The sequence below is a fragment of the Mytilus trossulus genome, chromosome 7 (genome assembly GCF_036588685.1).
Source record: "Mytilus trossulus isolate FHL-02 chromosome 7, PNRI_Mtr1.1.1.hap1, whole genome shotgun sequence".
NCBI classification, from domain to species: domain Eukaryota; kingdom Metazoa; phylum Mollusca; class Bivalvia; order Mytilida; family Mytilidae; genus Mytilus; species Mytilus trossulus.
In genome coordinates this window covers 72,441,012-72,467,766 of record NC_086379.1, presented here as the reverse complement: position 1 = coordinate 72,467,766, position 26,755 = coordinate 72,441,012, and the positions used below count along the sequence as shown (strand labels likewise).

The window sequence follows — 26,755 nt, the reverse complement described above, 5'->3', positions numbered from 1 at the left end:
TATTAATTATATTTAGATTATGTAAGGAACATTGGACCAATCAAAACTTAGTGCATGTCTGTAATGCTTATATAGTTCTATTTATTTCCTTGATATTTAGCTTTCATTGTCCTTAGTTTTTCTCTGTCCATAGTATGTATATATGTATATAATGATTTGGCAGCATTCAGTGTATACCTACATTTTGTTTCATTTATAGGTATTTAAAAAATTGATAATAGCATAATTTTTTTTTTTATATTTTGTCCTTAGTAACTTTAGAAAGTAATGTACATGTATAAGCTTTTTGTTGTCATAATTGGTCCAAGATCTCAAATGGTCTCAGATTTAACATAAAATATCTAAAATAATATTAAATTAAAATATTATGTTCATATCAAAAAGGGAAATTTTCAATGTTGAGATATCAGGAATACAAGATGCCATTTTTACTCTAACACATTTAAAGTAAATAAGTAGACCATTTTAAAACATGTTATTGTTAGAGCAACAATATAGTTTTATCATTTTGAAACTTTTTCCATACAGTTAAAGGGTTATTTTACAAAAATTTGGATTATTTCCCCTTGCAGAATAGAGATTTTTTAAGAAATTTATTTTTGTTGAATTTCCTGTTGAATTTAATAAATCTGCATTCCTTCCCACAGTAAAACCTCATTAATCAAATTCTACATTATTTCTGGATTATTTCCCCTTGCAGTATGGAAGATTATTTCAGAAATTTATTTTTATTAAAATTCCTGTAGAATCTGTTCCAATCACACAGTAAAACCTCAGTAATCTAATTCTGTGGCAAAATATTGACAGAAAAATGTTCTATTCATTCCACTTTATATCTGATAAGAATATATATATATAGAAAGTCATGTATAGCTTGGTTACTTTAAGATAAGGTGAAGATTCATTAATAATACAGGCACTTTATTATTGAACATTTATTTGATTATGTTTGCTGTAAGGAAGAACTCAGGTTAAAGATTTATGGCATTGATGAATATTTGAACCAATTCATCTATATATTCATTCAAGGTCCAAAACTATAAAAAGTCATTTTTTTTTTAAATCACTATTTTTGACTTGTGTTTAAGTAAATTATATATTTTTTATTCTTCATTTTTGCATGCTTGTTGTTCTATTTATTGTTAGATTTATTGTTATATATTCCAGATTATATTTTATATTTAGATTGTACTTTAAATCCATAAAATAGGTTTTCAAGGAAATGTATTTGTATACAAATGAAAAGAAACTTTAAACTTTTGTTCATAAATGTTAGCTTAAATTGTAATTTCAACATAAAGAATAGTTGGAGATAGATTTTTATGACTTAAGTGTATAGAGAAACACATTTTTTTACTTTAATTGATAGTCATGTACAGAAACCTTAGTTGATATGAAGTAAAAAGCTTAAATATGTTCTGACCATTTTCAGACCTAGGAGAGGCGTTTGAAAGAGAAAAGGATTCTTCAGAAATTCCTATACAAATCAAAGGTGATTCTTGTGTTGTAAGGCTGTTGTTATACTCTGTAACTTTTATGTTCACTCTGTTTATGTTGAGGACAAAGACTCATGTTCGTATATTTGTCTTGATATTTTTCAATTTTTCTGTCAATTCATTTATCTTTTTTTTTCTTAATAATTTTTGTTAACATCTGAGAAGCTATTTATTCTTTATATTCACAAATTGTTAATTACTTAAAATAACACTAAGAATTTGGTGGGGTTAAACATTTTAAAGACCCAAAACAAACTATAAAAATCATTTGAAAAGTATAGCAGCAAAAACACAGACCAAATGTTGCAGGATATTGATACTTCCCTCACAACAACAAAATACACAATATATAGATCTTAGAGTACTCACAGTAACTGACAGCTAATTCAAAGACAATAGCAACTAGCAAAAAAATCATGAATGTCATGTTTCTAAGACTAAAATATCAATCAGAATACACCCAACATCCAATGGATTTAGTGTAGACATCATTAACAGTCATAGAAAAACATGACCTTGGGCAAAGCTTAAATATAGGTACCGAAAGACTGGGTACAGTGATGTGCTTTTTAAAGCATTATCCAGTGGTTTAATTTGAATTTTTTGGTAAAATGTCTGAAGTAACTCTATTTACAAAATAAATTTTAAAATTAAAAACCCCAGTAATTGAAAGCAATGTGTTTAATTTCCTCAGCACGACTACACTCTATAGATGATGACGATGGCACTGCTGAGTATGATATAACAGAACATCCGGAGTTATTACAGGGCATACCAGAACATTTGGGTATGACTCCCATCATGTTTGTTATTGTACATCTACCAATTCACACTAGTTGTTACCTAATGTTATTGTAGGTTTTGATAGTAATTTATTTGTTGTATTTACATGTCAGCAGGATTTACAAGTGTTGTTTATCTTTTTTAAACTGTATATAAATATATAAAAAGTGTTTGATATTTTTGTATATATAAACTAATCTGTCATATAAATATTGCAGCACTTTTTATAATTTTTTAACATTTGTAAGGTTCATTTTAGCATTTTGACAGGCTTTCAATATGTTATGCAGAGACGGTTGAGATAGATTTACTTGTGTTATATGACATATATAGACATTTGAGCAGGATGTCTTGGTGTGTTTTTTTATATGTGCTTTAAATAGCAGGACTAGCTTGTATTTTATATAGAGTGAACATTTAAATATGATGTGACACAGGATTTCATATCATATGTTAATAATTTAGAGAGACTTGCCAATGTTATAAAATTGTATATGGACTTACTTAAGTGTTATTATTTAAAAAGGTAAACATTTGAGCAAGAATTTGGCAAGGTAAACATTTGAGCAAGAATTTGGCAAGGTAAACGTTATAGCAAGAATTTGGCAAGGTAAACATTTTAGCAAGAATTTGGCAAGGTAAACATTTTAGCAAGAATTTTTCAGTATTAACATGTGAGCAAGAATTTGCCAGTGCTAGTAGGACAATACTTGCAAGTGTTAACATTAGAGCAAGATCTTGACATGGTTAAAATTTGAGCAATACTTGCAAGCGTTAACATTATAGCAAGAATTTGACATGGTTAAAATATGAGCAATACTTGCCAGTGTTAAAATTCCTGCTTTACTATTCAGTGCTCACATTTGAGAAAAACCTGCCACTATTAAATATGAGATGCAATGGCCAGTATTAACATTTGAGCAATACTTGACACTATTTAAATTTTAGCAATACTCATTACTGGCTAATTAAGGTATTTGAACAGGACTAACTGGTGTTTATATTTGACCTGGACTTTCTAGTGATAACATTTGAGAAGAACTTGCTAGTTTTAAAAATTGCTGCAGTAATATTTTAATTGTTTCACGCAATAAAATAAATATTGTTTATAAAAAACTTAAATATTAGATTCACAAAAAAAATTCACGCAATTAAATTAACAAAAAACAACATCCTGCTCAAATTATTTTCAGTAGAAACTTGATAACTATTACAATCTTTCATGTAATGTGATTGTTCAATCTTTATATATACAATATTATCTCCCTTTTTGAAATATTAGTTTTGTCAGTGGATGTTTACCAAATATTGTCACATTGTTGTATTTGAAACAGAAAAATACTTATTCTTCTAGTTATGTTGACATGTTCTTTTCTGAATATATTTATAAAAGTGCAAAAAAAAAATCCATCAAGGAAATTTAAAGTGCTGTGTGCAAGCCTGAGATATAGTTAGACCACATTTTTTTTTTATCTTTGAATTAAGTTAGCTACGTACAATATTCAGATCTAAGAGAATGAAATGTTGTTGTCCTTATAGGACACTATTAACAATGATTCAGAAGTAGATAATATCAATTACAGAAACAAAGAGGGTGCTATGAAAATTCCATGGATATGTTCTTATTTAAAAAAAAAATGAATTAAGATTTTACTGAAACATTGTTAACAACATAAAGCTAATGTGGACCTGTTATTCTGCCTGTCCTTGTTCTTGCTATAGATGGTTAATGATGTATTTAAGTAAGTCCATATTAAAGGTGTTAATTTTTTGTATTTTTATTAGCCCAGAAAAGTGGACCTGATATGACAGAATTTAAAGACAAGCCAGGTTTGCCGAGAGTGTTGTAACAATTGTCATTGTGTTTTGTGTCTTTATTTCTGCTTTATTGTAATATAAATAGATAAAAAGGAAAATTTTATCATTTGTTTATCTTGTGTTGGTGAAATATGTATAGTGTTAAAGATTTGGCTTTGTAATCTTTGGTTGATAATTGTAATATGCTATTTAGTTGTCAGCAACTATATGGTTATTTTTTTTTTTATTTTTTTTTTTTGTGTGGTTAGGAAAAAGCTTTGATCAGAAGTTAATGTGAAACTTGCTTCTAATATGTGTGATAGTTGTATAAGAAAGAATGCAAATAATGTATAAATGCTTGACACAAAATCCTTACTTCACTTTGACAAAATTCAATGCAAAGGAATAGTACCTTTAAATGGCTGTTCTTCATCTCAACAGTCATAGTGAGGTCTTTGTCATGACAGAAATGTTCATGCTTCACTGCAAGTTCAAGACATCTCTTTACAATAGGCTCAACAGTCATAGTGAGGTCTTTGTCATGACAGAAATGTTCATGCTTCACTGCAAGTTCAAGACATCTCTTTACAATAGGCTCAACAGTCATAGTGAGGTCTTTGTCATGACAGAAATGTTCATGCTTCACTGCAAGTTCAAGACATCCCTTTACAATAGGCTCAACAGTCATAGTGAGGTCTTTGTCATGACAGAAATGTTCATGCTTCACTGCAAGTTCAAGACATCTCTTTACAATAGGCTCAACAGTCATAGTGAGGTCTTCGTCATGACAGAAATGTTCATGCTTCACTGCAAGTTCAAGACATCCCTTTACAATAGGCTCAACAGTCATAGTGAGGTCTTTGTCATGACAGAAATGTTCATGCTTCACTGCAAGTTCAAGACATCTCTTTACAATAGGCTCAACAGTCATAGTGAGGTCTTCGTCATGACAGAAATGTTCATGCTTCACTGCAAGTTCAAGACATCCCTTTACAATAGGCTCAACAGTCATAGTGAGGTCTTTGTCATGACAGAAATGTTCATGCTTCACTGCAAGTTCAAGACATCCCTTTACAATAGGCTCAACAGTCATAGTGAGGTCTTTGTCATGACAGAAATGTTCATGCTTCACTGCAAGTTCAAGACATCTCTTTACAATAGGCTCAACAGTCATAGTGAGGTCTTCGTCATGACAGAAATGTTCATGCTTCACTGCAAGTTCAAGACATCCCTTTACAATAGGCTCAACAGTCATAGTGAGGTCTTTGTCATGACAGAAATGTTCATGCTTCACTGCAAGTTCAAGACATCTCTTTACAATAGGCTCAACAGTCATAGTGAGGTCTTCGTCATGACAGAAATGTTCATGCTTCACTGCAAGTTCAAGACATCCCTTTACAATAGGCTCAACAGTCATAGTGAGGTCTTTGTCATGACAGAAATGTTCATGCTTCACTGCAAGTTCAAGACATCCCTTTACAATAGGCTCAACAGTCATAGTGAGGTCTTTGTCATGACAGAAATGTTCATGCTTCACTGCAAGTTCAAGACATCTCTTTACAATAGGCTCAACAGTCATAGTGAGGTCTTCGTCATGACAGAAATGTTCATGCTTCACTGCAAGTTCAAGACATCCCTTTACAATAGGCTCAACAGTCATAGTGAGGTCTTTGTCATGACAGAAATGTTCATGCTTCACTGCAAGTTCAAGACATCTCTTTACAATAGGCTCAACAGTCATAGTGAGGTCTTCGTCATGACAGAAATGTTCATGCTTCACTGCAAGTTCAAGACATCCCTTTACAATAGGCTCAACAGTCATAGTGAGGTCTTTGTCATGACAGAAATGTTCATGCTTCACTGCAAGTTCAAGACATCCCTTTACAATAGGCTCAACAGTCATAGTGAGGTCTTCGTCATGACAGAAATGCTCATGCTTCACTTCAAGTTCATTAGTTTGAATATGATACTATTACATTGAAGAAAAATGTGTAGGATTATTTTAACTATTATGGTTAAAGAATAATCTAACAAGATTTTAAATATCTTATAATACTTCATACTTGAATATAAAAAATAATGTATTCTGAATAGTAGCATTCAAATTCAATAAACAAGCATCACAAAGGAGAAAATGTGAAGAGTGGCCCCAACATGGTCAAATCTGAACTCTGACCTTAGAGGGGTTTGGTTGGCAACCTTGTGACCTTATCAATTTTAAAAAGACACCATACTATTTATTTTGTTAGAATCTGAAAATGAGATCAGTTCAGAACTTAGTTTGCTTATCACATGGTTACTTATGAAGGAATAGACATTTGAAACAAATAATACATGTTTACAGTGTGCAGTGCTGCTTTATTTTTAGATTTTTATTAACAGTTTCAAGTTATCTAATTCAATCGAATCTAGAAGTTCTAACCTTTTACACAAGAAAAATTTGATAATGAAATAAGTACTATTGATTCTTTTATTTTCATTGGTACCAACATTTGTGGATTAAAGAATAACTGTAGGTCCATAGATACTCCAATAGTTGTGTAAAAAAATCTGTTAATAAGCCTGTAAAAAAATATGTTGTGTAGAATAAAGGTTCTGAAATTTGTTGTGTAACTTTACCAATGAAATCAGAAAAAAAATAGTACCCCACTTATAATGATAAATCTATATTTCTAAACAAATCATCATATTTAAATTGTTTCTGCTATCTTAAAGAAGAGTCTCTTTAAGTTGATGATTCTTTAAAAGATGATGTTCCGTTATTGAAAGTCATGATGTTCTCAATGTAACCGTACATATTTGGAGATAATTTGTCTTATGGATCTAATTTGAAGGTTTGTTTTGCTGTTGAAGCATTGACATTTGTTTGATTCAACTTGCTGTTGCACTTTTGAACTTCTAATAGAATTTATATGCTTGGTGTGAATTATTTTATGGAGAACATTTATTGTGGAGTTTGACTTGTAACTGCTTCATCATTAAGGTTTTATTCATTTATTTTATTGAATGCCTTAAACAATAAAGTAGTGCATGCATATTAAAACAGTTTTAACAAGTTTCAATGGAATATTTTTTAATTTAATATCAATCATGAAAGAAGTCTGAATCGGCTAATTTATTATAATTCAACTGCTTTTCATAGTTGAAAATTTCAAGTAAATTTGTTGTCAAATAGATTCATCTCTCATTATATAAAACCAATTTGAATAATTGTGTCTCTATTTATAGATGATGACCAATCAGAAGGAGCTGAAGGAGGAGAGGTGCAAAAAGCCAGGTAAATCATATCACTCTAAAACCCAAAACAATGGAATAGGGCTTTTATTGCTGTCCTTCATCTCAAAGTTACAATAAAGTTTTCTTCATTTATCAAAATCTCACTGCATGATGCAAGTTAAAGATGTCCCTTCACAAAAGGAGACGTTGGTTATGGATGGATGAGACACTTACAAAATGACATAAACAACCAATTAACATCTAGGAAATGACATAAACAACCAATCAACTTCTAGGAAATGACATAAACAACCAATCAACATCTAGGAAATGACATAAACAACCAATCAACTTCTAGGAAATGACATAAACAACCAATCAACATCTAGGAAATGACATAAACAACCAATCAACTTCTAGGAAATGACATAAACAACCAATCAACATCTAGGAAATGACATAAACAACCAATCAACATCTAGGAAATGACATAAACAACCAATCAACATCTAGGAAATGACATAAACAACCAATCAACTTCTAGGAAATGACATAAAACAACCAATCAACTTCTAGGAGTCAACATACAGTCTTCATCAGGTTTCAATACAAAATATCTGGGTCTATATTGTCAGGGTGAAGATCTGCATTCAATGCCCAATTCTCAAAAAAACATAAAACATTAAAGTATGATAATCACTGTCAAGGACAAATATAGTGAATTTATATATTCATTTCATTCAAAACCGCTATGTTTACTCTTTAGTATATTATTGAAACATAGTACACAACATTAACCATTGCACATATGTATAAATCTGTGAAAATTTTAAAACTTATTGTTACATGTCCAATATATCCTCAATGTTTTTGTTTTCAGAATGGTGATGACAAAACAGATTCATACAACCACTGTACTAAAAGATGGACAAGAACAGACCACTGTACACGAGGAAACAAACGTACAAGAAGACGACACTCCTGATGTCTTACGCGAGAGCATGCAAGGGATTATTGACCAGTTTATGGAACAGCCACCAAAACAGGAAAAACCAACATCACATGAAACTGAAATCTAATGAACTCATACCAAAGTCTGATTCACCGAGATTTGCTTTTAACTTTGACACCCAATAAGGGATCGTATTACATTTTATCTTTTTGTTTTTTCATCCAAATGTTGAGAAACAATTTATCATTTAATCACACAAAGATATACTAGAAACTCATTTACACAAATTGCTTCATAAAGGATTTATAAACAGTAAAAGTTGGGATGCTTAATCATTGTAATCATTGTAATCAGTGTTTAGACGGGCATAATCAGTAAAATCATTCTCTTGTGTCAAATATATACCACTCTCCTGATTTGTAAATGTATTTGCATGTCAAATATAGATCTGAATTTTTATTGTCATATATTTAAAATTCATTAGAGGGTATACAACTATTCATTGTATTGAGGTGCTGTATTAATGATAGCTTAGAGATGTTAATTTGGAAACGTGCATGTCATAAATATTTCTAAAAAGTAGGTGTGTGTGTGCACTTTGAATTGACCAATAGATATCATAGTTATAAATGGAGGTTGTATTCCCTCAACTTTCGCTTTTGTTATTATTAGTATGTAATGTTTTAGCATAGATTATTATTATTAGTAATGTTAATTTTATAAAAAATCATGTAAACTATTACATATTTTTATTGCCTTAACTTTTAGCTATGTTATTTGTTTTGCTTAACATAAGATTGATTATCAATCAAACAGGTCTTTCGAGTTAAGCTACATGTATTAAGAAAATAATTAACCAGTCAGAAATTCACACGCATTTGATAGTTCTTGCCATTTAAAGCTTTTGTATTTGCCTAACCAGACTGTCTTGTTTTCAGCTATTTAGTAAAACATAGTTCAATGCAAAGCACTCATAGCAATACTCCTTCTGTTTCGTAGTTCTATTTTTTTTTTGTTATTTTGCTTTTTTATACAAAATGAAGGTTATATTAGATGAAGATTGCATTTTGATTTCTCAAAAGGAAAATCTGTCTGGCATTAAGTTTGAAATAATCCATAGCTTTTTTGCTATTTGTCTTTTCATTGAATTTGAAGAATCAAAATAAGATCCATCAGAAATGTTGTTTTGTAAAACTGAATCGTGATTGGTGAATTATTGTTTAAATAAATAGCTTAAAAGTGTTATTAGTTTTCAGTTTTCTTTTTGCCATTTTTTATGTGTCAACCCTCTACAATGATTTTGTCCTGATTATTAATGGAAATCAATATCAGGGAAACAAACTTAATTGCACTTCAGTTTCATCAAGTACTGGTATACTATCTCAATCTGTCATTTTGAGGCCTTTTATAGCTGACTATGAGGTATGGGCTTTGCTCATTGTTGAAGGCTGTACAGTGACCTAAAGTTGTTAATTTCTGTGTCATTTGGTCTCTTGTGAAGAGTTGTCTCAAAAACAGGAAGTCACTAAGCAAAATAAATATAACATAACTATTATCATCTGTGACTGAGGAAAATTAATTTCAGTGATAAACTATTGAGCCATGAACATAGTATATATCTGTCCCTCTGATTTTGACCTTTTTGTCTCATAGAACATGAAAGGAAGATGTGGTATGATTACTGATGAGACAGCTCCACAATAAACCAAATGTCAAAGAAATTATTAAATATAGGTCATGATCAACACATCTAAAATATTTATATGTTTATAAGAAAAAGAAAGACAATGCAGTCAAATCAAATTAAAACAATGGAGTGGAGCTTTTATTAGACATGAACAGGTTTACATCCATCAGATTATAGAGTTATGATTTGTTACCCCAGACATACATTTCTCATACAGAATTCTTAAAAAAAGTTTGAAGACCAGATGAAAATTGAAAATGGAGAACCAAAACTTCAGATGAACCCTGCCATACTGACATGCACACCTACTTACAATTCTATACACCAAATATGGATGTCCAATTACTTATTTTATCTGAGAAACAGACCAAACCATAAAAAACAAGGTCATTAGGTCAGATGAAACCTGCCAGACAAACATGTATGTTACAACCATTCAATTCATCAAATATAGGTAACTTATTACTAAACTAGAAGAAAATAAAGTCAAGATCAGGCAGAAATCTTCACCTTAAAATCATTCAATAGACAAAATATAATTGACCTATTGCTTATATCTTAGAATCTTGACCATGAAAACATTTACCAATGAACCATGAAAATGAAGGAAGGTCAGATAAACGCTTCCAGACAGACATAAACACCTAACAATCATTCTGTATGCCAAATTTAGTTGATATATTACAGTCATCAATGAGGTCAAGGTCAAAAGATTCACCTTATATAGCTAGCCTATTCATAATAATTTTGATTGCTTACATACCCTGAAAAATAGACATCATAAAAACTTAACCTTGCTCGGTGAAATGAGGCCAAGCTCAGGTTGACCTATCTGATGGCTATGCAAACCTTGAAAGGATACCACATACCAAACAGTTTTAAGCAGTCACCTGAAAACTCTGAAACTACCGGGCCAAATTAATCCAAACTTGGCCACAATCATCATTAATGTATCTAGTTTAAAATTTGTGTTTTTTGACCCGGCCAACCAACCAAGATGGCCGTCACGGATTAAAATAGAACATGGTGGTTAAATGCAGTTTTTGGTTATTACTCAAAAACCAAAGCATTTAGAGCAAATCTGACATGGGGTAAAATTGTTAATCTGGTCAAGATCTATCTGCCCTGAAATTTAAAGATGAATGGGACAACCTGTTGTTGGGTTGCTGCCCCTGAATTAGTAATTTTAAGGAAATTTTGCTGTTTTTGGATATTATCTTGAATATTATTATGGATAGAGATAAACTGTAACAGCAATAATGTTCATCAAAGTAAGATTTACAAATAAGGGTGCAATCAACAGTTTTTTTCTATGACGTCATACTTTGAGGGACCATCTTTAATTGACCCTTAGTGGTGTTAATGTTAATGAAGATACTTGTATAAAACTAGATATCATTAGAATCAGAATTTTCTCTAGTTTATAATGAGATAAAAATAAATTGTACTTTTAATAATACCAAAAAGTTTTATCCAGAGAAAATGGGAAAAACATTGCCTAATCTATGCATAAAAAACATGAAATCAGGCCATGTGCACACCCATGCAGACATGATACATGCACATTTTTCATATTCAAAACTGTATGAATTTCATAGGTTTTTACCTGGTCTTTCTAAAAATTTATGCTTCAGACTACGTTCGCCTGCTCCGAAAAGAGCTACAGTGGGTGCAAAAAAGTGTTGCACTTTTCACTGCAAAAAAAACAGGATGTTTACAGTTTGTCTCCCCTTAAAACATGTGTATTTAATCTAATTTTTAAAAATTATTTTAATCATTCAACCTGTTTTAATTGAAGCTATTTAACTTATTTTTACAATCAAATATAAAAAACATGATACTTTTTTACCAATTATGTTGATAAAAAGGGACTTCCCTCCAAGTCTATTTTTAGTCGGGGAATAACCCCTAGTTTTTTATACGAAACTGTTTATAGCACCCTTAAGCAAAACCTTGTATGCGATATATAAAAACTTCTCAGCTTTTATGAATCTGTACACAATACCGATTAAAATTATGTCTTACTTTAAGGATTGTGACCCCGAATGGTGAAACTACAGCTAATTTTACATGTCGCATAGTTGTGGTATTTTGGCCAGTGGCAAATAGTTTAACTGGCATATTCCAAACATTTCCTGTATCCTATTGTCATCAGTTTATTTAAAAAGAAAAAAACATTAAATTGGGTTTCTTTTGAATAAATAGAATAAAAACTGTAAAATAAGCATAAATAAGGTTACTTTAAACATATTTTGTCCCTATTATTATATGAACTAAATTGTAGCTGAGTTGAGAAAAATATTGAAATAGTGTATTTCTTATATATGATACTTGGAGCCTTTTAACTATAAAAAGTACAAAAAATATAAATTAATGAAAAAAAATCCATGTTACACTAATCAGTAGTACAGGCCAAAGAAGAAAAAATCAACACTTTGCATGTGCAACTTTTGGTTCCATATATAGGAGAGAATTAATAAAAGTATCATGACGTCGCAATAAGCTGAAAAACTTCAAAATTTGAACAGAGTCTGGTTTTCTTATATCTGGTTGCTATGTACAAATCTGTAATATTTGCATTAAATATACAAAACTGATGCTTTAAAATTAATGTACACATGCCATACAATATTTTTCAGAATTGTTTTAGTCCATTCACTAGCACATTTCTATGCGAAAACCTCACTATATTATATGTTTGTCCCTTTAAGGGTGCAATCAACAGTTTTTTTCTATGACGTCATACTTTGAGGGACCATCTTTAATTGACCCTTAGTGGTGTTAATGTTAATGAAGATACTTGTATAAAACTAGATATCATTAGAATCAGAATTTTCTCTAGTTTATAATGAGATAAAAATAAATTGTACTTTTAATAATACCAAAAAGTTTTATCCAGAGAAAATGGGAAAAACATTGCCTAATCTATGCATAAAAAACATGAAATCAGGCCATGTGCACACCCATGCAGACATGATACATGCACATTTTTCATATTCAAAACTGTATGAATTTCATAGGTTTTTACCTGGTCTTTCTAAAAATTTATGCTTCAGACTACGTTCGCCTGCTCCGAAAAGAGCTACAGTGGGTGCAAAAAAGTGTTGCACTTTTCACTGCAAAAAAAACAGGATGTTTACAGTTTGTCTCCCCTTAAAACATGTGTATTTAATCTAATTTTTAAAAATTATTTTAATCATTCAACCTGTTTTAATTGAAGCTATTTAACTTATTTTTACAATCAAATATAAAAAACATGATACTTTTTTACCAATTATGTTGATAAAAAGGGACTTCCCTCCAAGTCTATTTTTAGTCGGGGAATAACCCCTAGTTTTTTATACGAAACTGTTTATAGCACCCTAAGTCAACAGGACCGAAATGGTCAGTTTACCCCTTTAGGAGTTATTGCCCTTCATAGTCAATTTTTATCCATTTTTCGTAAATCTTAGTTGACTTTTACAAAAATCCTCTTCTCTGAAACTACTGGGCCAAATTTTACCACATAGCCAGAATTATTATTAGGCTTTCTAGTTTAAAAATTGTGTTTTGTGACCGGTCAAACCAACCAAGATGGCCGCTACGGCAAAAAATTGAACATAGGGGTAAAATGCAGTTTTTGGATTATAAATCAAAAACCAAAGCATTTACAGCAAATTTGACATGGGGTAAAATTGTTTATCTGGTCAAGATCTATATGCCCTGAAATTTTTAGATGAATCCGACAATTCGTTGTAAGGTTGCTGCCCCTAAATTGGTAATTTTAAGGAAATTTTGCTGTTTTGGGTTATTATCTTGAATACTATTATAGATAGAGATAAACTGTAAACAGCAATAATGTACAGCAATTTAAGACTCAAAAATAAGTCAAAATGACCAAAATGGTCAATTGACCCTAAGAAGTTATTGTCCTTTATAATCAATTTTTAACAATTTTCATAAAATTTGTAAATTTTTACTAACATTTTCCACTGAAACTACACGGACAAGTTCATTATAGATAGAGATAATTGTAAGCAGCAAGAATGTTCAGTAAAGTAAGATGTACAAACACATCACAATCACCTAAACACAATTTTGTCATGAACTGTCTGCTTCCTTTGTTCACATATACCAAGGTGAGCGACACAGGCTCTTTAGAGCCTCTAGTTTGCCAATCTAATATGTAAACCCCTATTCAATTCAATTTGTGCAATTCAGGAGAGGGTTAAACACAGTATGTTTAACTCTGTTTTATTCCATTGATGTGCCTACTGCAAGTCAGGAACATGTAGACAAGTTTGCTGTCTAAGGCTTATTTTTGCCATCATTATTTTTTCGATTCAAGCTTCTTGCTTAAACCAGGCCATTAGTATTTTTCTTTTAAATAGTTTCACATTTTGTTATTCCAAAGCATAACATAGATTACTTTATGGTATTGGTTTTTTTTTTCATTGTTGAAGGTCATGTGGTAAACCTATAGTTTACATCCTTATTGTTGTTGGTGGGTGGTTGTCTCATTAGACCTTTTCAACATCTCTTGACACCGACTAATGACACCTACAGTTTACAGGTTAAATGAATGGGTCGTCTCAAAGACAAAAACATTATGATCAGGGGCGGATGCAGGAATTTTCCAAAGGGGGGGTGCTATCCCAGGGCAAAGGGGGGGGGGTGCAAAACATATGTCCCGATACAAATGCATTGATCGGCCAAAATAAAGGGGGGGTGCGAACCCCCGGAACCCCCCCTCTGGATCCGCCACTGATGATTATCATTACGTAGCATATTAGATTGGGGTTTTTATACTGTTTTGACTATATAGTTTAGGAATATATATCAACCAAATAATTAAATAAATATATGTATGGTGGCTGGATGCGGCCATTTATTTTGCCTTTTCGCGTTTTCTTGACTTCTCCTTTCATTTTGCAAACGCGAAATTGGAAATTCAAGAAATCGAAAAAAGCAAAATCGAGAAATTGATTTCTGCGAAAACACGAAAAGGGGAAACATCCACATCCGTCCACCATACATATGTCTCTGTCATATAATATTCTTATTTCGTATATATTTGCACGACATTTCATGTTGAATTGAACAAATATTCTAATCATTCTGAATCCTAACCCATTTTCTCTTCACTTTTGTGATTATGTGAGTCTTTCGCCAAATATTTGCCGCATGCCAATAACGCATTAATTTGTTGGTGTAAAAGCTTTTATGATTTTTTTCAAAAATAAAAAAAGAATACAGGACCGTCCGTCCGTATCATACTTATGAACACGACCAACTTGATGTCTTTCCGCCGATCTTCACCTTAGTTGATGTACTAATTCAATTTAGTTATGGAGGGACTAAAGTACATTGAATTTTTAGGTCGAAGGAAAATATCAGGGGTTTTTTTTTGTTTTTTTTTTAATTTTTTTTTATCAACGACGGTCTTCTCTGCTTCAAAATATCTTGTTCGAGTTAAAGTTTTTCCTGGATGAATTTTGAAAAAAAAAATATAATTAAACCCTTGTTTCAATGTTACAACATTTAAGCAGTGATTGGTGAATACAGAATTCAAGTAGAACACCAAATTGGTGAATTGAAATGATACAAAGTATTGTGTACATTATGGAGGCATATAAGGCTAAAACTAACAGACGTGTGCCGCCCTTGTCAACCAACATAATCATTGTTTAATTAAATATCAACTACAATAAAACATGATTTGTTCTTTTCGTTTTCCAAATTCAACCAGGACAGCTAGAAGCTAAACGTCTAAAAGATGAAATGTGACTTAAAGTCTATGATTTTCTTTATAATAAATTTTAAAAAAAACATGTCATTTAGACTCTGTAGGAAAGTTTCACATTTCACCTGTCGTAGTCGTTCTCAACTTTAGGTGTCGAGAGATGTTGAAAAGGTTTATTAGCAATCACATCACATCACCTTCTTTTCAATTAGAATACAATTTGGTATTTTTTTCTTGCAGGAATAAAATTCTCCACATTTTATAGATACACATAACTAACTACTGTGTGAAAATGGCATCAAAAACAAAAACAAAATATATTTAATAACAATTTATGTGAACACTTTTTGAGATTCTGAGTTTACACATAAAATCTTTTGGCACACAATGTTTCTCTAATAAGTACACTTTGGCACTTAAAATCATTCATTTTATTCACTATACAGTTCTAAGTCATCAAATATTTACAAACACTGTCGAAACTAATATCATGTCCTACCATATGTGTCTTACTTCCTTTCAATATGGTAAACAGAAATAACTCTTATTACTAACTATCATGGTTACTGTAATTCATAATTGAACAATATAATTGAGTTTTAATTTGGTTATTACGTCCCCACATGGTAACACACCCTCATTACTTCAAGTGAAATGAAAAACTTACATGAAAACATTGAAATGACCAAAAAAATGTTGTCAACAAATTCCATAAAATTTTTAAATTAAACGTATAAGTTCTGAATATGAGCCTTCTATTTGGTTTCAGATTGTGTAAAGACCACAGGTTGATAATTAATAAATAAATAAATAAAAATCAGCAGTTAATATCAGTGGACAAAAAATAAAACATGATTAAATCTTGGTATAAATTAAGACGAAACCTGAGCATTGGTAATTCATATTTTATGTTAAGAACATAATATCAAATATAAAAATACAGTTAATGAAGACAGCAGTTCAACGAACAAAAACGTTCATAATTGAATAGCAAATATAAAAGTATTAAAAGACAATAAATGCAGTAGTATAGTTATATGAACACAGAATGTGGGTATTTTGGTTTTGATTACATGATGGTATGTGACTATATAACTGCAAACAAGTAACATTCAAATGGTTCAGTAAGAGCTAAGAAAAAATGTATAGGAAGGCAGGAGTTGAACCAAACATTAAGAAAATTAAAAAAAATTGTTTTAGCTGATTGTACATGTGTTATAAATCCATAAGTAACTAGTTCCTATTTGTCTGGTCAACATAGGTAGTATACAGTTCATTACCGTTTAACCCACCCATTGTTTTCCATTAACCCTTGTTACATATTTTAATCAACAAAGCAAATTATTCCACTAAAATAATGTCAAATAACAAAATTCAAAAGACAAATTCTATGGTTCAAAATTCAAAAGACAATTACAATAGTTCAAAAGATGAGATAAATACAGTGATTGAGTGATAATGTAAAAGTTTTCAATGTTTATATCTGTAAATATAATGCTGCAACATAGTGTGAATTCACATGGTTTAATAAAATGTTCTCTACAAATTTACTACGAATCATAACTAATACTCTTGCTGCCTTACAATTTTAATGAAAATATAAACATTTGTTAGATTAAAACAATATTTTAAGCCCTGTATAAAATATTAAACAAGGAGTTATTTCCCCTTGATAATTAGAGTTATCTCCACCTTAATAACAAATAAAGTACATGTACCAGAGAGAATAATAATCTCATTGCACTAAAATGCTGTCATATTTACAATTATTTACATTTATTTACACTTATAATATTTGGCACTATTTCATGTGATGGATTTCTAATGAAGGGACTCCTCATGTAGCATCAAGGAAAGGGTCATGTCTTTTTATGAAGACAATCCATTATTGATCCAAAGGGTCATGACTTTTTATGAAGACAATCCATTATTGATCCAAAGGGTCACAACTTTTTATGAAGACAATCAATTATTGATCCAAAGGGTCATGACTTTTTATGAAGACAATCCATTATTGATCCAAAGGGTCACGACTTTTTATGTAGACAATCCATAATGGATCCAAAGGGTCATGACTTTTTATGAAGACAATCCATTATTGATCCAAACTGTGCTGAAAATAGAAAAAGTAGGAATAAATAATTTAGTCAAATTTCTTTATATAGAAAATTATGAGCAACTTAAAAAAAATAGCTATACACAGTATATATATTAGATATATAAAGGTTACATACTGATGTTGACATTATGCTTGTCGTCTTCCAGTAATAAAGGGAGTAACATTTATCCATTACACAACATAACAGAGGAGGCCAAGGATGTTATTCATGTGTAGTAGAAAAGGGAGTCAAAAGATCAAATATCACGGACTCACCATTAAAGGTTTGTCTATATAGTCACCAAAAAGGGGCAAAAGATACCACAGCCACAGTCAAACTCACAGATCAAATATCACTGACTCACCATTAAAGGTTTGTCTATATAGTCACCAAAAAGGGGCAAAAGATACCACAGCGACAGTCAAACTCACAGATCAAAAATAAACTGACAAAGCCATGGCTAAAAACTAAAAGGCAAACAGACAAATAATAGTACACAAGACACAACATAGAAAACTAATGACTTAGCAACATGAAACCAACCAAAAACTTGGGTTGATATCAGGTGCTCTGGACAATCTTTAACAGGTAAAAAATGCATAAGTCAATCAACCATGAATGGGAGAACAAGGCCGAATGAGATGCTCTTATTATACTAAATATCATTGACTTTACATAAGTGGTTCCCCTTAATATAACCTTATAACAGTCTTTAAAAAGTTTGATGCCAATGGAACCAGCTTGCAATAATTTAAACTCAGCAACTTCTTGAAGGGAGATAAAAATGATTAAAAAAGGATAGACTACAGGATCCTTATAACTTTCGCTAGTATACATATCATAAAAATCATAGTATAGTCAGTTACAATGATAGAAGTTTGAAGTTAAATGGATGTTCAAACAAATGTTTCTGCACTTTAGTTGGGTTGTTGTCTCTTTGACATATTCATCATTTCCATTCTCACTTTTATTGTCATTCATCTAATAGCCATATGATATTGATAGTCTTACTTTCTAATTGCTCCAGTTTCTGTTGAGCATTTACATGACTAGCTTTCTCTGTTTCCAACTCTTTCTCCAACTGTTCATAATTTTCTGAAAAATAAAAGAAGTTAATTAAAATTTTATTATCTATATTTATATATTATAATACAAGATTTTTTTACTTAACTACTTGAGTGTTATCTTATAAATATAATAAAAAGAAATGTAACTTACTGAAAAAATCATTTTTATCAACCAAGCAATAAAGGAAGGCAAAGAATAGAACTAGACCAAATTTTACAAGACTAAATCATGCAGGATGGGCATTGGCATACTATACAATGTAAAAAAAAAACATTACCAAATTATTTGAGAATTTTTACTATAATTTTCTTACCTTTATCTTTCTTCATAAGTTCCATCATTTTATTCATAGCCTGAAGTTGTATTTCCTGTCCAAACCGGAAGGCTTTTATAATATCTGAAAATAATAAGTCATTCAAATTATAATTGTCATCCTACAGTACAGTTGTTTTCTATATTATCAAAAATTACATAATATATTTTGAAACTGCACATTTCAATGTCTGTAACAAATTTCTATATTAAAACAATAGTTTAATATAATTCTGACCAAGAAAATTGTTAGGTATCAACTCCTTTACTTAATTATAAAAAATATAGAAAATATTTATACTAAGGATTCATTTAATTTTGTCAGTGTCGATTCTCAAGGTTTGTTAAACAAATACATCGAGTCTTCTAAGTTTTATCAAATGAGCTAAAATTTTGTATTTCCACCAAAATTATCAAATTCCATTAATGACTCAAATGGCTACTATATATCTATATTATAAAGTGGTTACCCTTCATTTTACCAACTTAGAAGATTCAGTACATTATAATTATAATCTGTCCCTAGTGTTGCAGCTGGTCTCTCATTGGGGAAGGCCATAAAACTCTTACCCATTTTTAATTCAATGATATTAAACTTTGTTAAATGAACAAAGAAAGAAAATAACTCATCACAACTCCATAGGAATTTTACAGTAAATTTGAATTTCAAGTGATATAATTTTCATTACACTTGTTTACAGTCTAGCCATCAAGTTTTTCACCTGGTCTGATTTTTCACAAATTGATCGTCAATGACCATCTCAGTATCATCTTTTCAAACTTAAACTTTAAAGTCTTCAATATGTGAATTTAAACCCTCAAAATAACAAACACAACAATTAACAAATAAACTTTTTTAAAATTTTACAAGAATTTTATATTATTTACTGTAAATTTTTAATATTATAGTAAAATTTGTTTAAATGTGTAAATAAGACAGCATGCCTGTTTCCATATTGTAGACAGATGTAATAAGTTACAAACAAATGGAAGTTTTTATCGACCTTGACTGGCTATACAGCCCTTGCACAGTTGGTGTAATAAGTTTATAGCTGTATCAAGCCTTTATATCATTAGGACATGTCTATCATGTGACTTTACCCATGTCTATAAATCACATAAATCTAAGCTTCTTATCAAGTACAGTTAAGATCAGTTAAAAACAAGATAAAAATATTTCAGCTTAAAAAAAGATTATACTTTAAAGGGCACTAGCTGTCAAATTCATGGTCACCGATTTGACTCTTATTCTCATCTTTGATTTATGACAATGTAAAACATTTATCCAAACTATCAAAAGTTTAAAATAAACAGTTTACAGAGCATGGGGTAGATAATATGTAGGTTCCTTTCAGGTGTATTTTAGCCCACACACCATCTAATTAACTATTGAATGAACCCTAGATGACCATATAAGCCTAGATGACCATAATAGCGATGAAAACATAAATAAAGATATAGATTAAATCAACACCTGCATAGGTCTGTTTGATTTTAATATATAGATTAAAAATATATGTTACTCATTGTTTTTAACCCTATAAGAATGATTTTATGTGAATGGAATCAGTAATCAAATAATTTAATGTAGTTTCACTTTCATTGTTGACATTCTTTTTCTTTAAATAACCAGTACATGTACAATGCATGCATTGTCAATCTCTAGCTAGGGGGTTAACTTGAAGTTCACATGAATACGGATTAAATGAGGTAAAGTTATTCACTTGCAAGTGAATAATTTTAAATTATCAATGTTTCTTAGCTTAATGTGTATATTGTCTGCTAAAAGCGAATTATTATTTCACTTTCATTATTGATTGAACAAAAAAAATCTTACTTTAGATTTTTTATATATCTCGTAGCTAGTGCCCCTTCAACATGGATTTTAATTCTATAATTATAAATAAAATGTGGGCTAAATTCTACATCCAGTCTACCCGAGTGTTATAAGCCACCTGAGCCCTTAACCCTTATTCAGGCATTTCTCAGAAATTACAATATATTTTACAAAACCTTAAAATAAATGGGAAATGTGTCCCTGGGACACAGATGATGCCCTTGCATGTATATTATATAAAGTCATAAAGGAATGGTTAAAGTGACTCTACCTAAATTTGTACTTGATCTGAGATTTCTGTTTATAAGTATTGTGTATAAGTTTCATAAAATTTGGTTGAGGTAAACTTAAGTTAGAGAACAGAAACAAAAATTTAGCTTTTTTCCCCGAATTGTAAGGTGCATACCTCTAGAACAGTAAATAGTTATCAAAGGATTATAATTTAGTACGCCAGAAGCGAGTTTTGTCTACATAAGACTCATCAGTGACGCTCATATCAAAATATTTATTAAGCCAAACAAGTACAAAGTTGAAGAGCATTGTTGAACCAAAGTTCCAAAAAATTTGTGCCAAAAACGGCTAAGGTTATATATGCCTGGAATAAGAAAATTCTTACTTTTTCGAAAAATTAAGTTTTGTAAACAGGAAATTTATAAAAGTGATATCTCCAAAATTCAAACTTGATCTGTGTTTTGCATTGTGTATAAGTCTCATAATATATGGTTGAGCCAAACTAAAGTTAGAGAACAGAAACCAACTTTGGGAAGCACATGTAAACATACATAGATAGGTACGTACAGAAGAACAAGGATAAAACTTAATGCCCCTTTGCTATGACTGGGGCATTTAAACGAAACTATATATGTACTTTATTTACCTTCTGGTCTCTGGAAATTAAGTTGTCTCATAAAGTTTTGTCCTTCACTTGACCTTGATGGAGTAGTAACTGATGCTGTTTTCCCCGATGCTAAAGATGACGTAAATTCTAGTGTGGATGATGTGTTAGCGACCTCTGATGTTGTTTCAGTAAGTTCTGAAGTGGATGGGGTTTTAGCAAGCCCTGATGTGGATGGTGGGGTAGATAGCCCTGATTTGGACAGTGACACAGCAAGCTCTGATATGAATGGTGAGGCAACTAAACCTGATTTTGATGGTGTGACGAATTGTCTTGATGTGGATGGTGAGGCCACTAGCCCTGATGTGGATGATGTTGCCGCCTGTCCTGATGTGGATGGTGAGGCCACTAACCCTAATGTTGAAGGTGATGCCTCTAACCCTGATGTGGACCGTGTGGTATCTAGCTGTTTAGTGGGTGGTGTGGCACTTAGTCCTGATGTGGATAGAGTTGATGTTTGTAAAGACATATTATTGTCTGTCGATATTCCTATACTGCATTCTTTATTCTGCTGACCATCATCTTCCTGAGAAGTTGTGCTTAATTTCCTCCTTACTTTAGGAATGTCACAATCAGATAATTTTCTTCGTTTAGCACTTAAAGATGAATTTTGTCCATTAATACCTGGTAAATCAGGTGTCGTTCTACAACTCGGAGGAGTTTTATTTCTGATGGAGTCTAATGATATACTCCTGTTAGAAACACCATTAACCAATGATGGACTGGAGTTTTCTATGTTTGATGAAGATCTTTTTTTCTGTGAAGGTGACCTCGTCATGCTTTGATTAGCATCACTATATACTGACTGTTGGTTTGTATTTCCATCTTTTTGCTGTGGTAAATTGGACACAGAACAAGAAGACATATCTGAACTCACCATCTGTCTTAACAAAGGAAATGTCTTATTCACTCTACTCTCTTGTCTAGGTAAAGTGGATCTGTTTTCTCCAGCTAAATTATCTGTATGTCGTTCATAAGCTGCATTACTATTGTACAGATAATTCATTTGGCTATTGACTATAGGCTGTGGAGTCTGAACAGACTGCTGCATTGTGGGTACAGGCATATTTGTCCTATTAATTGGCGGACTACCTGTTTGAAATGTTTGGTAATTACCAACGACCTGTGATGGTTGTCTAGATGGCTGAAATATAGATTGACTAGTACCAATTTGTGATGATTGTCCAGTTGGTTGAAACATTGGTTGATTGGCATATGAAGCTGGATTAACTTGTGGATATGCAGGTTGATCTGTAATCTCATTTTGACTTGTTGGTTGAAATGTTGGATGGTATGGGTTGGAGGAAACAACATAGGTTGTTGTATGGTGTGGTGGTCTTTGATTATTGTCCTGTATATTGTGTGGGATAATACCTCTGTTAGAACTAGGATGAATGTTGGACAATGGATTTGCCATAGCCCCACCTTGATGAGTATTCTGTTGTTGGTAGGCAGGTAAGTTACCTAAATGCTGACCGGTTGGTATCGGATGTGTTGTATGATTCTGGTATTGCCTTGCATTGTTAACTGATTTCTGGTAAGTGGGCAATTGAGGTGCCACCGGATAAGGATAATGCCCTGCAGTATTGTTTGACTGCTGAGAAACAGGCATCTGTTGTGCTGGTTGATACTGCCTATCTTTATTGCCTAGCTGCTGGCAGACTTGCTGTGCTGGCTGATATTGCTTATCTGTATTGGCCAACTGCTGGCAGCTAGATACCTGTTGTGCTGGCTGATATTGTCTATCTTTATTGCCTGACTGCTGACAGACTTGCTGACCTGCCTGATATTGCCCAGCTGTATACTGGTTCTGATTAACCACAATCTGTACAGGATGGACATTGTGTTGTGTATTTTGATTGGAGTGGATTTCTTTCCAATGTTTCTTTGCCAGTTTAGATGCCTTATCATCTTGTTGTGAAGTATTCTCTCCACAGTAAAGGGATCTGTCAAAAACAAAATAAATAACTGTTAAAAAATATACCAGACCTTGCAAAAACAAAAATCACTGCCCTTAAATAAGAACATACACAAGGATCTGAAAAAAACAACAGCAAATATAAGAGTGTTAAAAGACATGATTTCTGAAATAGAACTTTGTGTTTCTTATATTTAAATGCAAGAATTAATTCAGTGTAGATTTCACAAGGATCTGAAAAAATAACAGCAAATATAAGAGTGTTAAAAGACATGATTTCTGAAATAGAACTTTGTGTTTCTTATATTTAAATGCAAGAATTAATTCAGTGTAGATTTCACAAGGATCTGAAAAAATAACAGCAAATATAAGAGTGTTAAAAGACATGATTGATTTCTGAATTAGAACTTTGTGTTTCTTATATTTAAATGCAAGAATTAATTCAGTGTAGATTTCACAGAGAAACATCATTAAATGTGCAGGAAGACATGATTTTGTACTTTTGTGATGCAGCAATTTTTGTTAATAACTTTAAAAGATTCTCAAAGATATGTTCCAAATATTATACAAACATATAAAATTATAAAAGAGTTTGTTAAAGAATAATTACTCAATAGGTTTTAAGTATGACTGGCTGTTTAAGAAAATGTGTAAGATCTGACTGCAACAAAAACCATTAAATTCTTTAACATATTTAAAGTGATCATTATCTGTTAGTGTGCATCATGTATAAACCTAACTATTGAAATTTTGTAAAGATAAGCATTTACCTACAAAAACATATGTTCTCTTTCATGTATTTTGTTTTCTATTTAAGTATCCTTATCATATCTAGGTCTCATTCTGGAATGTGAATATTCTGCTATGTATTACAGTTCTTGAAATTTATAATTTTCTTTAAATTTATGATTCAATTGATAGTTGTATAGATTCCTATCCTAAAGTTACAACTCTTGCCATTAAAATTAAGGTGCAGTTAGTACATTCATTATATAACGTACTTGTTAAATAATAAGTAGTGTCTGAAGCAGGCTTGTGTTAGCTGATGTGTCTGGTCAAGATTTACAAATTATATCAAATAGTTTAAAATAGCATTTCAAATACTGAAGGTGTGCCGACTGAAATATCATTGGCGGATCCAGGGGGGTTGGATCCCCCCTTTTTTTGGCCGATCAATGCATTTGAATGGGGACATATAGTTGGAACCCCCCCCCCTTTTTTTTAAATGGCTGGATCCGCCCCTGAATATCTAAACCTGAAATATCTACAAATTATATCAAATAGTTTAAAATAGCATTTCAAATACTGAGGATGTGCCGACTGAAATATCTAAACCTGAAATATCTAAACCTGAAATATCTAAACCTGAAATATCTAAACCTGAAATATCTATACAAGACTTATATTCTTGGAAATTGGAAACATGTAGTCATGATAACTGAATAACTGTAGATTCATTATTATTCATTGCATGGATACCAACTTTTTTTCATTTCATGTATAAACTAGAAGTGAACCATGATCTCAAAGGCCGAACAAAGTGAAAAATTACTATAAGCTCGTATGCACACTTTGGCAAAACCATGAAATTAAATATCTATTCTATTTTCTCCATCTCTAAAGATAGGTAGCCTAAATAATAAATCAATCCATAGTAACCAAATGCAACTGCCTACTTCATGATATCATGATAGCCTATACATATCTATTTATGTTTTTACTATTTTATTATAAATTTATGACTTTTTAAAAGAACTCCAAGCTTAAAGAATTTAAAATTTTCTGTAAAGGCAAAATATATTATATCATGTGAATTTTAAAACTTCATATTTAAAACATAATGTCTTTTTGAATAGTTACCATAATCATTAACACTATAGGTTACAAGAGCGCAATTATTCGTAATGCATTTTCCATAGGATACCACTAGTGTTCCGTATTTTTTTTCTCGAAGACTACACAAACTAGGGAAAAACGGGTGGCAGTTCCTGTTACTAGAAATGCCAGTTTTGCATTACAACCCAAAAAAAATATAGGGTCATGCGGCTCAAAATGACCTAAAATGCAGTTGAAAAAAATCGTTCACTTTTTTTGCTTAATGAATAAGCCATTTTTAAATGGCTCCGACGTGCAGAAATTGAAGATATTTTCTATACTTTGTAAAAAGTGAATATGATTTTCGGCAATTTTCAAACCTAATTGAATAAGCTTTCGATTAAATGTAATTCCAATCCTGTATCAACCAATCAGAAGCCGTAAAGGATTCTATTCTGAGTACCATCTTGGGGTAAAAAACTTGCCGGTAAAACGTAAACAAATAATTGTGCTCTTGTAACCTGCAGGGTAAAGAGTGTCCCTGCTTAATGTTTAATTTTTAAGCAGCAGATATCAAGACTGATTGATATACTTGGTGTTCTTTTTCCTTAGCTCATACAAATTGTTAGATTCATACAAAATAATAAAGTGTTCATGTTAGAAAAATATGTGGTTAGTGTTTGATTTAACTCAAACAGTATATACCTCAAAACTTTGGCTGGGATGTCATCTATGTTTTGAATTTTCTTGTTTTTGCTATAACAGAAACAATCAGTTGAAAATGTCTGATAGTTCATACCTTATAATTAACTTGGGAATTACAAAATGTTTGCATGTGTCTACATATTTTGTTGTTGATGACCTTTATAAAGATACCTCTCATTTCCATAAACGACATGCATTGAATAAAGTATCAACAAAGTGTTTTGTTGTGGCCTAGTGTCCCACTGGGAAGGATAATTACTAGTAATAAGTAAGTAAATAATCAATTGATATATAATTTTTTTTCTCCAAAATTCAAAATAGAATGTTCATGACTAAGTTCTCTTTTTTGTTGATTTTGCAAGTAGTTGCTGATAATATTTTCTGTTGACTTTCTACTTTATTCTTTCCAATAACAGAAAAATGGCTAAAAATCATAATTCAAGGCCAAAAAAA

General features: G+C 31.3%; 2 protein-coding genes across 54 annotated transcripts in view; one reads left to right on the top strand and one right to left on the bottom strand.

Annotated features, from left to right (window-relative positions):
• Positions 1-9,489, top strand: part of LOC134725749 (ankyrin-2-like) — a 163,041-nt gene extending 153,552 nt beyond the window's left edge. For 48 of the 50 annotated variants that reach the window (XM_063589866.1, XM_063589825.1, XM_063589816.1 and 45 more), the window contains 5 exons: positions 1,433-1,492; positions 2,191-2,283; positions 4,065-4,109; positions 7,305-7,353; positions 8,173-9,489. In XM_063589866.1, the coding sequence (XP_063445936.1) occupies positions 1,433-1,492; positions 2,191-2,283; positions 4,065-4,109; positions 7,305-7,353; positions 8,173-8,371 (446 nt within the window). In that variant the 3' untranslated portion in view covers positions 8,372-9,489. The remainder of the gene's footprint in view (positions 1-1,432; positions 1,493-2,190; positions 2,284-4,064; positions 4,110-7,304; positions 7,354-8,172) is intronic. The other 2 variants (XM_063589829.1, XM_063589824.1) reach the window with 2 other exon arrangements.
• Positions 9,490-15,969: 6,480 nt separating this feature from the next.
• LOC134725746 (protein PF3D7_1417600-like) overlaps positions 15,970-26,755 on the bottom strand; it is a 55,580-nt gene continuing 44,794 nt past the window's right edge. For 3 of the 4 annotated variants that reach the window (XM_063589799.1, XM_063589801.1, XM_063589800.1), the window contains 5 exons: positions 26,303-26,353; positions 21,847-23,810; positions 19,134-19,217; positions 18,764-18,847; positions 15,970-17,766 (listed from right to left, as the gene is read on the bottom strand). In XM_063589799.1, coding sequence (XP_063445869.1) covers positions 17,723-17,766; positions 18,764-18,847; positions 19,134-19,217; positions 21,847-23,810; positions 26,303-26,353 — 2,227 coding nt within the window. In that variant the 3' untranslated portion in view covers positions 15,970-17,722. The remainder of the gene's footprint in view (positions 17,767-18,763; positions 18,848-19,133; positions 19,218-21,846; positions 23,811-26,302; positions 26,354-26,755) is intronic. The other variant, XM_063589802.1, reaches the window with a different exon arrangement.